Source organism: Mugil cephalus, chromosome 23, assembly GCF_022458985.1.
Source record: "Mugil cephalus isolate CIBA_MC_2020 chromosome 23, CIBA_Mcephalus_1.1, whole genome shotgun sequence".
Classification (NCBI taxonomy): domain Eukaryota; kingdom Metazoa; phylum Chordata; class Actinopteri; order Mugiliformes; family Mugilidae; genus Mugil; species Mugil cephalus.
In genome coordinates this window covers 9,810,071-9,822,678 of record NC_061792.1, presented here as the reverse complement: position 1 = coordinate 9,822,678, position 12,608 = coordinate 9,810,071, and the positions used below count along the sequence as shown (strand labels likewise).

The window sequence follows — 12,608 nt, the reverse complement described above, 5'->3', positions numbered from 1 at the left end:
TTCAATTCCATTGGCATTTATTCTAAAGGGAAAATATATAATTCAATAAATATCGTGGCGACAACATTGGCAAAGACATTTTGAAGGTGACATCGACATTCAAGCAAACATGACACGGGCGGGGGGGACGACGAGGGAATGAACACAGGCGCCGGCATTTGAACAAGCTAATCGGAAAGTTACATTAAAAGTGCATCAATGCCATTGATATTTAAACAGCTTCTTAATTGCAACGTCGTTCGAGGAAAACCCCAGAAAATTAAAAAAACAAACAAAACACTTCAGTCGAGCATTGAATAACAATTTAAACCATGTAGGACAAATACAATCATCCAATTTGAGTTAAGGCCTGGTCACAGCTGAGTCATTGTGAATTAGGAGGTGAAGCTCTGCAGTCCGTGCACCAATAACTAAGTATTTGGGCTCAAGCTGAACTCCCTATACCAACTGTTTAGTATTTCCTTCATTAAGAAGCTACAGAAGGAGGGTAAATATAACTGGATGCTGCAACACAGCCAATATGCTACATATTTCATTGACTATCTGTTGCCTCCCTTAAGGTCAGGGTTGCAAATTCCCCAAATTTGAACCTCCGAATCCACTAATCGCAGCTAAATCCTTTTGCATGAACTGATACGCCGCTTTAAATGCAGAGGGTTTTTCAACTCAACCCAATCACAGGAGGTTTTTGGATCCTAATAAACAAGCTTTAATTGTTGCCTTTTCCATTCACTCCCCCTTGAAACGGGATTCGTGGCTCAGGGCGGCTGCAATTAGTCAAATTTTCCACTTTCTCATTAGGTCACTCAGGTTCCATTAAGGGTTTAAAGATTTTTTTTTCTTCTTAACAGTCAAATAGCATCTCTTGGCCGACCCATGAACCCGTCAAGTGTGTGAAACGGCGCCTATAATCTGCCTTCAGAGAGTCCTTATGTGCCTATAGCGGTAGAGGTGACAGAATGGGACCGTGGCATTGTTCAGCTCCTGCAGGATCAGCTGTTCAGAGTCGGGTTCCCATCCGGATGAAGCCGAAAATAAAACAATGACGCAGTTACACACCAATTCACATTACACCGACAACATATCAGATTAGAGACGGAGGGGTGGGGGTGGGGGGGGGCAAACAGCATCAGGTTTCCGTTGCGGGAGGTGGGGAGGTGGGGAGCAGGGGTGAGAGCGAATCGGTTCCAAAACACAGTGATGAGTAGTTGTACGAGCCCTCTGAGCAAAAAAGTCTTGGATCCAGCACAAACAACAGCAGCTCCTCTTTTTTCCTCCGAGGCAGCAGAGTAGACCACCCCCCCCCACTACTACTACTACTACCACCACCACCACCACCGCTGGCTTTGGCTCTCATTCAAATGACCGCATGTTCTTAAACCCTTCATTTATGAATGAGCATCTCCTAATGACATCACTCCTCCTGCTCATTTCCTGTTGGCGTGGAAAGCTTCAACTGCATCCGCTTTGCCCTCCCAGAGGAAGTAGGTCACTTCCCAAGGCAGGTAGCCCACTGATAGATAGCTTCCTCGACTGGTGGGGCAGCAGGGGCGGGGGCCACGCTGATTGGGATGCTACTACGTATCGTTTTCATTGGTGCAGAGTATTCCAGTAACATGTACATGAGTTGAAGCTTATAAAACTCCTTTCCAGACAAATAAGGGATCTTTCGCATGCAGGAGAGAGCGTTGCCCCATAGCTTCCTGTCTGCACTGTGCTCCGTCCTCCTCAGTCTGATCCCCAGCACCCTGAACGGTCACATGACCGAGCAGCTTTTGGCTTTGTCCTTCCGGAGGTCCGAGGCCACGGCGGCCAGGTCGGGCCTGCCGGGCATGTGTGAAATCCTCTTGGTGGCGCGGGCGGCCTTGCTGCGCTTCATGTTTTTGCTGTTTTTGTTGATGCAGGCCAGCGTGGCCACGTGGAAAATGTCTCTGACGCTGTTCTCGGACTGCTGAGCCGAGCACTCGATGTAGGGCGCCGAGATCTGCTTGGCCATGCTGGAGCCCTGAGGAGGGGAAGACGGCAAATATGGTCAGCACTGAAAAAATGTACATGAAACTATATGGTTCATTCTCATATTTTTGTATCTGCTTACCTGGTCATAAGAGACCGGTGCCTGTCGATGGTTGGAAAGCTCCACAAGTGTGCTCAGATCAGTGCGCAAGTCTGACTTGCAGCCGACCAGCAGCATCTTAGTGTTGGGACAGAACTCTTGGATTTCTCCTTTCCACTGCGGAAGAAGACAAAACACTTTGGATCAGATGAGGAAAACAATCATGAGTCGCCTCTGCTCCATTAGCCCCATCTTCCCAAGAGCTCTAACATCAATATACACCAGATTTCTATTTAAAATTCAAAAGTCTTAACATGCACACACGTCAGCCGTAACGACCTGACGAGAAATCCCACGAGGATCAACTCCCCCTCCCAGTCACCTGCCCTCTAAGTACAAAAGGTTAAAGCTGCCACTTCCTGCAGCCAATCACGCTTTGAACCCTGGAAAGGAACAACAAATAATCCCCATGTTCCCTCCCTGACAACAATAAATGCTCTGTGATCAATGGTATTTCTCTTGGGGCTTTAATCCAAGGCTAATGTGCCTCAGGGCTGGCTGGCTGGCTGACTGGTCAGGGGATCAAGTTCATTGACATCTGAAGAGGAAGTTGTTTGTGTGTGTGTGTGTGTGGGCAAAGATCGCTTCGACCGATGCTACGTCTGCAGCGCTCATTGTCTGAAACGTGACCTCTGACAAAAACGACGTTAAGTCACCACATAGTTTGATTGCCACCATCTTAATTACACGTGATGAATACCAAAAGACATAATGGTTAACCAGCATCAGCCTCATTGGTGTCACATTTCTGACAACAAACTATTTTAATGCAGACCTAAAACTAGCATGAACTAGAGATCGACCGATATGGATTTTTTAGGGCCGATATCGATACTTTTTACACCAGCAATGATGGCTGATACGTGCTGCCGATTTTTCCGAGCTGATATTTGGAGCCGATAGTGCTTTTTTCCCTCCATTTACATGATGTAAATGACAATAATAAAGGTGATAACAAATAGGAGGGGCCATGTATGGGCTGCACGGGTCCACAGCGCCTCCAGCAGCACAGGGCTGCCTGTGGATGCGCCTGTCTGTAAATCTTGCTGGGAAAATATATATATATATACATATATATATATATATATGTATCATGAATGCACCACCGTGTCGTTGATACCGATACCAGTGAAAAACGCAAATATCAACCCAGTATATTGACCGGCCGATATATCGGTCGATCTATACTGAGAACCATGAGGTTTATCAGTATTTAATAGGATTCTTGACCGTGGAGGAGATTATGTTTTACAGATAAAAGACCCATTGTATTTATATTTGAAGCCAAATGAACAAGACTTCCACCCATGAAATGCCCCTGGTTCCAGAGCAGGAAGTGTACCATCAGAAGCTATCGCCAGATGGACAAAGAGCCTTAGAAACCCTATATCCTCATACCATTTAATAGTTGTGTCTGATAACTGTGGCAGACACAAAACCGTCTTTGTGGGTTCGTGAGAAAACCTGGAGCTCATGTCTGGTTGGGTCTTAATTCGTTTAAGTCATCAGGGTCTGGTTCTAGATTAGATCTCAAGCTTGACCACTAATTTGTGGCAAATGCGATTGGGCTTCTGCCAGAACAAAACAAAAAACAGGAAGTGGCACCAGGTGCATTTTTCTGTAAGACAACAGTTTTTTGTTTTTTTTTGACTGATCTGCTACCGGATGACAGATGCCTGATTTATGTTTAGTTTGTGGTAGGACATGTGGGAGTCATTCAGCACAACTAAAGTCATCAGACCAAGCGGCTCCATGCGAGTAGCTGGTGGTTCGGTCACATTTCAGGGCCTCCTCCGTCTGGGAGCCACCGGGTTTTAACCCAGTGCCCTTCAAGTCGCACTACATTTTCACAAGAACCGACATGACTCAGACCGCAGAGGAATCTCTTAATAGAAGCTTAACTTTTGATCCTCTAAAACGTCCCCAGTCAGCAGAACATCTAAAATCAATCTGAGGTGACGTTAGAGGGATGTTTAGACTTCTTGCTGAGCTTAGTGAATCGACGTGTTGATGAGTAGGCGACAAACCTTTTTTAGTACGCTGTCGAGCGTTTCAGGGCGGCTGATGTCGAAACAGATGAGGACGGCGTCAGAGTCTGGATAGGACAGGGGCCTCACATTGTCGTAGTATGGAGATCCTGCAAGAAAACATAAAAAAAGAACTGTTAAACAAGAACAGATCGACACGATGCCGCTCTCCTCGTGACAAGCAGCTTCTTTTGCTGCCGCTAACATCCACAGAGCAGGTGGCTAGCTGAACCTGAGAATTTTTTACCGATTCAATTAGCAGTTCAGCTATTTTTGGGGTCGTCTAAACAGGGATTCAGCTCCAGGGACGCTGGGGAAAAAAAATTTGCTAAAAGTTGCAAATCTGGTCAGCACATGCTTTCCTACTTAAGACCTGAGCGGTGGAAGGTACTTTCTTTACTGAGAGACCTAAAAGAGTCGTCAGACATTTGGAATTTGGGCTTCGGAGGACAGGAAATACCAGTGCTGAAGCGAGGCCGGAGCCGAGTCTCCAGAAAACCCTCAAATATTGTCTCTCGAATGCATAAAGAAAGACAAATTATCGCTTTGAACTCTCGAGCGTTTCTAACAGTCGCTCTCATATGACATGATTGCAGCTCAGGCATAATCCATAGCAACCGGGCAAGAAAAACAAATAATGCCGCATCAGTAGAAAAATGTGCTGAGTACAAGAGGATCACTTTTGAGAAGAAAAAAAAAAAAAAAGTAAAAATTCTTCTCCGGAGAAACAGAGAACTTCAGAGCGAGGAAATGACTCCCCCCTCAAATTGAAACCATGTGCGAGGGAGACGCCCATGTCTCTCTGCCAGACTGAAACATCTCCTGAGAGGAAGGGCAAGGACGGGAGGGGAGGGGAGGGGGAGGCGTCATGTCAAGGTGAGTCAAGATCACATGACAAAAAAAAAAAAAGAGGTGACCACACACAACCAGCTGCCAAGAATCTGAAAAATTTTGTTTTGGGAAAATGGAGGCTCCCATGGGAGGTCCTTTCTAAACACTGGAAAAAGAAGCCAGGAATGCACGGTCACATGCACACACACACACCGCACACATGCATACATACACCCATTTGGAGCTGGTGTTGCTAATCTAAACAGTCTGGATGGGGGACGACACCATTTTAAACAAGGCTTTCGGGCCCGGGCCTAGCACAACAAATCACGACATCGACTGATGTGAGCGCACAGAAATCTGAAATGGATCTCCCCAACCGGTTTCAACCTAAACAAATCATTGAAAGCTTCGTGACATTTAGGATGTAAAGTGAAGCGGGGACTGCTGCGTTCGACTGCACAAGTCTTTGCATGGGGATCTGCCCAGAATACCAGATTAGTTTCATCGTAGTGGCCACATTTCTTGGTATTTAATGCATTTTTTATTACGCTAGCGAATACATTAAAATGTGAAACTGTGTCTGCTATCGCCGGGTCAATCTGGAACGGGACCGACTGGCTTTCGACATCCCTGGACACAGCTAAAGTTAGGCATCGATGCTGGTGCGATGTGTTTGCGTCAGCTACTTTGGTTGCCACTTCCCATGAATCGTAGCTCAACTTTCTCAACTTTCAACAGAAACCAGTTTGGTTCTATTTTTGTGAAAACGATAAAACTGCCAAGGCTGCAAAAATGTTTTGCTTCTGCTTTATGTTTTAGAAGCAAAACACTAGGTGCAGAGAGATTGCAGTGACAGGACATTTTAAGTCGCACCGGCAGGCTTGGCTCAAACTCTGCATTCCTAAGTATCCCTTGCACGACTGTTGGTATAAATGAGCCATTCAGGACGCAGCTAATTTGCGCGTCTTAACGATCATTGCCGTCAAAAAGTGTGCGCGCCGGGAAGTTCACAGCATAACCCATCTTGATGAATTGCAGATGGTGCGTTTCTTGTTTCGTGTTCTTGCTCCCCGAGAATCTTTTGGAAAGCTCTCCGATAGGTGACCACCGCCCAAACAACGGGCTATCATCGGCGTAGGGCAGGAAACACTAGGCGGCGGCGAAGGAGGAATGTGGGATCCCACACAAGAATTTATCGCAGATTTTTCATGGCTAGTCAATCATGGCTGCGTTGCATTGTTTGAAGGGATTTCTTGTCTTCGGCGATCGCTGCCTGGAACAAATCACTGGAAAAATAAAGCCCTGCAACTGAAAGGGGGAGAGCTGCAGCCAGTCTGATGACATTTTACAGTCGATTGCTTTTATCAATCAAGAAAAACAACAGGCGCATTCCTGTGAGTTTACCTTGAGATTAAAGTATTTATAGAAGTTTTTTTTTTCCCCTTCCCTTTCTTGTTTGTTGATTATAGTGGTCTAGGATATAGTCCTGCATCTGAGACCAACCTCTGCTTTGAGGTCAATTTCCTGTCAACCGGAAAGATAAGAGGAAAAACCCAGGGCTGAGACACACAAAAAGACCTGGTGGCTGTCATCTAATTAGCTCCTGTCATTGTTCTCCCACAGGATCTCTAAATCCGGAAGGAAGACACACGCCCTGTCCTCCCCCTCTGTCCTTTTAAACACAGCCAGCCCCTCTTAAATATATGCTCTCTTGCGTCGTCTTGCCTGCGAACTGACTCAGGATGATACAGCACAACGCGACCCGACGATGCCGCACAACCGGCTGGAACCTCATCCTCGCTAATGTGCTTTTTCAGGCTGCTTTCCACCACAGCTGGGGATGAAAAGCACCACAGTAAATATACATAAAAGGAATTGGAAATTACACTCTCCGGTCTAATCATATCATGCGAATCATTCTTCAACTTCCCCAGATGTTTCCACCAAATAAAAAAAAAAAAAAGCCTGTCTAGGACACGACCCCGAAATATTTCACGATGTTCAAGACATTTCCTTTACACAACGATGGCTTGCTGACATGGGAATTTGCTTTATCTTACACAAACACATGCAGACTTGAGGTAAGACAGCTGCGTCTGACAGTCTGGAGGTAGGCAACAGGTCCGCAGGCCTCGCTGATTTATGGCATAGCTCACATAGCTGAGCAGAACCAGAACTGATGGGCGGCGGCGGCGGTGGTGGTGCTTGTGGTGGTTTTAGTGTGTGCGTATATATATGTGTGTGTGTGGAAAAACCTTCTGGGACACCTGTGGAAACAACAAACGGCACATCCAACACTCCTGCGCCGCGCGGGCTTAAACATATAACTTCTCACCAGCCAGGCACACTCAACACAAACAGAGGCGAGGACAAAGAGCAATAACCTCGGCCGATGTCTGCTGCGGTTGCCGTGGCGACCAAGACTGCTGTAAACACCAAACCGGGAAAAGAAGCAGAAGAAGCGATGTAATGTCACAATTCCTCATTGTGCAACAGGGCTCTTATATAATACACACTATTATTATCATTTTGCATTCAATAGTGAGCCATGCAAGTAATACACAGGTACAAATATTCATATTTTTTATTTCAAACATGTCGGAAAATTGTGCATGAAGTGTATAAAAAATGTCTAATCAACCAAAGATTTTGCGGCCCCCCCTGCAGTACCTTCGCAGACCCCCTAGGGGTCGCGGACTCCTCTCCTCTGTTGAAGATCTATGCTATATGATATAGGTCTTCAACAACAAGAAGGTACCACAGGGGAGGTCACAAAATCTTTGGTTGATTAGACATTTTTTATACACTTTTTATTTTTCTCCCACAAATTGAAATTTCTTTAAAATTGAATGCATAATAATAATAATATGTCCTTTAAAAATCCTGTTATGATACGATATAATGATATATATGCTATAATAATACAATCCTACACTGCTTTACATTAAACAGTGTTGTGCTACACACTTAACCGAGCTCCTGATGTACTGTTAATGACACTCAAGGCCACGTTAACAACGCGGTGTGAATCCAGCGTGAAGAACAGATATAGGCCGGTCACGTGCGTTAAAGATGGACCGGCATGGACACTTGTAAACGGAGAGCCAGGAATGCAGAGTGCCCCAGTGTGTGAAGGCCGGGCACAGATGTCAGGTGTAAGATCACAAGGAAAAGTCCCCGCATGACATGAGAGGACAGGAAGTCTATTAATCTCTCCTAGGATTCCCGCGACCCAAGTTCATACACCGCATCACTACTACCACGACCGGCAAATTCCACCAACTCCCCCCCACCCCTTCTGAAACGAGGTAGGGCTTTGGTGACCCACGCCACTTCTCTTTCACCGGCTGAAGAGGATCTGGGCCTGCCGCTTACAATAGGGGTCTTTGTAGAGGAGGAAGTAGAAACCTTTAGTCTGAGGAATGCCAGACATGCGGCTCCAATTCGCTGAGCCCAGAAATGTGATCTAGTTCAACAATGGCCGCCGACAGAAGAATGGAGGAAGGGGGAGGAGGCGGGGGGGAGTTACCATGTGTGAGTGAGGAGCTTACTGAGAGCATGGAAAAGTCCCATAGCTGAGCTGAACAGCATCACAGAGGGGAAGCAGCACATGTGCCACGCTCTAGAAACTATAGAAGGAAATTCATCTGGGCTGTTCCTCGCACCGACTCTGACATCATCCCTCTTCCATTACAACTCCTTTACCCGTAAATCATAGTAGAACGCGCGCACGTCGGCCAATTCTGAAGTTCATTCCGGCATAAGTGCATCATGAATATTTTAAGTGTACAAAAGGTGCAACAGCTGTTTAAATCAATCTTCTACGAGCAGGAGATTAGGACCGAAATGGTTTACAGGAAATGAAATGACTGTTGTTTTCTTCTTTTTAATCGAATCTGCAGTTTCCTTCAGGTCTACTCTGCATTTGTGCATCTTTTAGCTCAGTGCCCTAAGGCTAGCATGATAAATTAGCTGATGGAAAGACAGTAGAGTGGTAAGAAAAACAAAATTAGGAGTAAATATAAAGTATAAGTCTTCAACAGGGGGGTCTACGAAGGTATTGCAGGGAGGTCGCAAAATCTTTGGTTGATTGGACATTTTTTATACACTCTTGCACAAAAAATGAATATTAGGACCTGTGTATTATTTGAATAGCTTAATAAATAGAACTAGTTTAATACAGGACACATTGAAGACCCCTGATACAAAGTATATTATTTGCCATTTATCAGAACGCCTGAAACTAATCTTCAAATAAATGCTAATATTCCTTTGTAGTGGAACTGGAAGGGCTTTGTTTACAGCTTGTTGTGCTAACCCCCCAGGGGCAAAAAAACAAAAATCAATACGCGCCACATGAGAATAGCAACCGCTTGCCAATTCGCAGCACTCCAGGAAAAAAAAAAAAAAAGTTTCTTTTTGACATTCTCCTTTGATTACCCTACTCTGAAATGTTCCTCGTTTCTATTCCATAAGGTGAGAACGCGCCTCAGGCGACGCGGGGCGCTGAGCCACCCAAGGGTTGGTCTGTTTACACTCTTCCCATCATCCTGTTTGAGTCCCAAACAAACACCTTTGCCGCTCATGGAGACGCGCAGGCAGACAGCGTAAACCGCTTCCTCTGCCCGTGAAAGAAGGGAGAAGCATCAAAGGCTGCACCCGGCAGACCTCAAACTAGGCAGAGCTGGTGCAGACAAGCTGGGTGGAGTGTGTGTGTGTGTGTGTGGGGTGGGAGTGGGGCAAAATGGGAGGCTACGTAACTGGCAGGCATTTACCTTAATGATCTGAATTAGTCCCATCACCCTCCCTTTTAAACGCGCTCACACGTACACACAGCAGGCTGCTCATTAGGCCACTCATCACGGCAGAACAAAGACGGTGTGTGTGTGTGTGTGTGTGTGTGTTTGTAGGTGTGTTTTTGTGTGAGGAATGTTTGTCTTCGTGTCTGCGGGCTGGTCTTTGTCCGAGCGCATCCTTGGGACACACATGCACACACACCCCTCCCCAGCACACCTCAGGAGATAAGGGATCGATTTGGATTGGCCGCGGCCCGATCTCTACAAAGGGACCAGTCAAGCCGAAAGCTGTATCAATCGGTCACCCGTTGTGTTTGTGTGTCTGTGTGTGTGCGGGCCTGTGTGTTGGGTGGGGGTTAAGATTGAAGGTGGGGGTATCTGGCTAAGATCCACTGATCTAATAGGAAACGCAACCCCCCCCCCCTCCCTCCCGTCTCCCTGTTTCTGTTTTATGAAGCAGAGAGAAAAAAGAAAAATGGCTCCAGGCGGATGGCCAACACACAGCAATAAAACAAAATTCTCACTCTTTCATTTCTTCACCTTTCCAGTTCCACAGTACAAACACACACAAACACACACACACAACCCAGAGGGGTGGAGGAATCTGAAATTTGAGCTCTTGTTTTGCTTTCTGGTTGCGTTACCAGGCCTGGAAATTAGGTGTTTTTTTTGTTTTTTTTCCGCTGGTGCTTTTATTTTCACTTTCTATAAAGTACGAGGCACAACAAAAGGTCAAAAAATTTTACTTTAAGATGAAGCTGTTTTCCTGCTCGGAGGAGGAGGAGGAGGAAGTGCAGCAGCTCAGATGTTGCGAATCAATTCTGCAGTTGTGTGTTTTTTTTTTTTTCAAGAAAGAAAAAAGCTTCAAGCTGATTGTGACATTCGAGAAAGTTACTTAAACGTTGCTCAGGAATTCCAGGCCAGAGACCCGCAACAGCTGGCTGTCTTCTTCTACCCGCCCATCACTCCCACACACACACACACACACACACAACACACACAACACATGCTCGCACACATGCAACATACGCCTCGCTCACGCCTCACTGCTGTGCTATTCAGTGCCGGGGCATTGATGGATGGGCACGGTGGTTTGTTTACACACTCGCACTCTGAGCACACACACACACACACACACACACACGCTGGGGTTCGCAGCAGCTGGCTCGGACCCTGAACACAAAGTCCAACCAACAAGTGATAAAATGTGAAAAAAAAAGCGAGAACTTGTGTTGCACAACTTTTCCAAAAAAAAAAAGGGGGATGTCGGGTGAATTTTTGCGAAGTGTGTTCACCAGATGTATGAATGTGAGCTCCATTCGGGCCGATCATTACGCTTCCCCCTTTCCTGTTTCTGCCTCCTCAGCTGGGAGGAATTCATAAATCAAATCCATCCCCCCCCCCCTCCTCGGCATTAATAGCGAATAACTCTGAAGGGCTAAATGTTTCCACGTAGGTAAGAGGTGAGGCCCGCTTTAACCGCAGGGGAAATGTGCGCAGGAACAAAAAAAGAGAGAAAGGATTAACCCCGGTGTTAGTCGTTAAAAGAGGTCGCAGATTAATTTCATTATTGGGGGGAAAAAAACTAAACTAATCTGACCGGCTGTAGAAAAGTTGACACATTAATCTAATCAGCAACTCCCTGTTGACAAAGAGGGTTTGTGCGAGTGACCTGTGTGTTCGGACATGTCTGGACACTTGTCTGCAGCTGATATAAAGCCACACACACACACACATATATATATATATATACACACACACACAACATGAGGAAGACAGATTACCTGAGGTGTCCCACAAACTGAGCTCGATCCTCTGCGTGTCAATTTCAAAACTGGCCGTGTAGTTTTCAAACACTGTGGGGACGTAGCTCTGCAGAAATGATAATAATATAATAAAAAAAGAAGAATGTTAAGGAGGTTAAAGTTTGACACAAACGCACGCATCACGTTAACTAACACACGTCTAGATGTGTCGCCATCGCGTCCCCGTTAATTAGGATCATGTCCTGCCCCTCGGCGGGGACTCACCTCTGGGAAACAGTCCTTGGCGAACACGTGAAGCAGCGCGGTCTTCCCGCACTGGCTGTCCCCGACCACCACTATCTTACACTTCACACTCTGACTGGGATCCATGCCGGATTTCAGAGATAACTTCTGACACGAGCGTCTCTCCTTCATTGATTTCAGCTTGAAACGAGATGAGAAAAAAAATGTCCCAAATCCTGGATGTGCGCGTCGAAGACGTGCGGGGGGGAAGAAAAAAAAAAAGGCGACAGATGCCGCCGCGGTGCGTCCCGAGTCTTCCTGCCTCGCTCGTCTGTCTCCCCCCTCCGTGCGTCTCCGCCTGCTCTGAGCCGGTAAATGCCATTTGCTTGTATTTATAACGTCGCAGGAGCCAATGGCAGCGGATCTCCTCCCCCGTCGGGATGAGGCTCGTCCCACAGCATCCACACACACACACGCACACACACACACACACAGGTTTATCCACCGAGATGGCGCCCCCGCTTGGACAGGGCAGACAACTTTTACATCAAATCAATACATACGCAAATAAAATAAATAACAAATTTAAGAAACTATATGCCAACTTCTCTCAAATTGTGTAGAGTTTTCAAAACTAATATTATAACATAAATAATATAATTGGATCACGTGCAATGATTTTAGCTCCAAAAACATTAGAAATTGGTGTAATTTCACTTTTATATCACATTAACAGCAACATTTATGGATTTTTACATATTTAGGGTTCTTGTTAAGTAAATATTGTATGTTAAAGTTGTAATGTTTGATGTTTGTCGTAGATTGTAGGTAAACTAGCTTAGCTTAGCTC

At 45.9% G+C, this 12,608-nt stretch overlaps 1 protein-coding gene across 1 annotated transcript; it reads right to left on the bottom strand.

Moving 5' to 3' along the window:
* Positions 1 to 12,138, bottom strand: rnd3a (Rho family GTPase 3a). Its single transcript, XM_047576668.1, has 5 exons — positions 11,801 to 12,138; positions 11,555 to 11,642; positions 4,141 to 4,250; positions 2,096 to 2,230; positions 1 to 2,005 (listed from the first exon to the last, which is right to left on the bottom strand). Exons 1-5 carry the CDS (start codon positions 11,948 to 11,950, stop codon positions 1,757 to 1,759), a joined length of 732 nt encoding a protein of 243 aa, XP_047432624.1. The 5' UTR covers positions 11,951 to 12,138; the 3' UTR covers positions 1 to 1,756.
* Positions 12,139 to 12,608: the final 470 nt, after the last annotated feature.

Excerpts from the sequence above, each read along its gene's own strand:
- rnd3a (XM_047576668.1), bottom strand. The coding sequence starts at position 11,950 with ATGAAGGAGAGACGCTCGTGTCAGAAGTTATCTCTGAAATCCGGCATG. Across the intron at positions 11,643-11,800 it reads CCAAGGACTGTTTCCCAGAG|AGCTACGTCCCCACAGTGTT; the intron begins GTGAGTCCCCGC and ends TCATTTCTGCAG. Across the intron at positions 2,006-2,095 it reads CACCGGTCTCTTATGACCAG|GGCTCCAGCATGGCCAAGCA; the intron begins GTAAGCAGATAC and ends TCCCCTCCTCAG.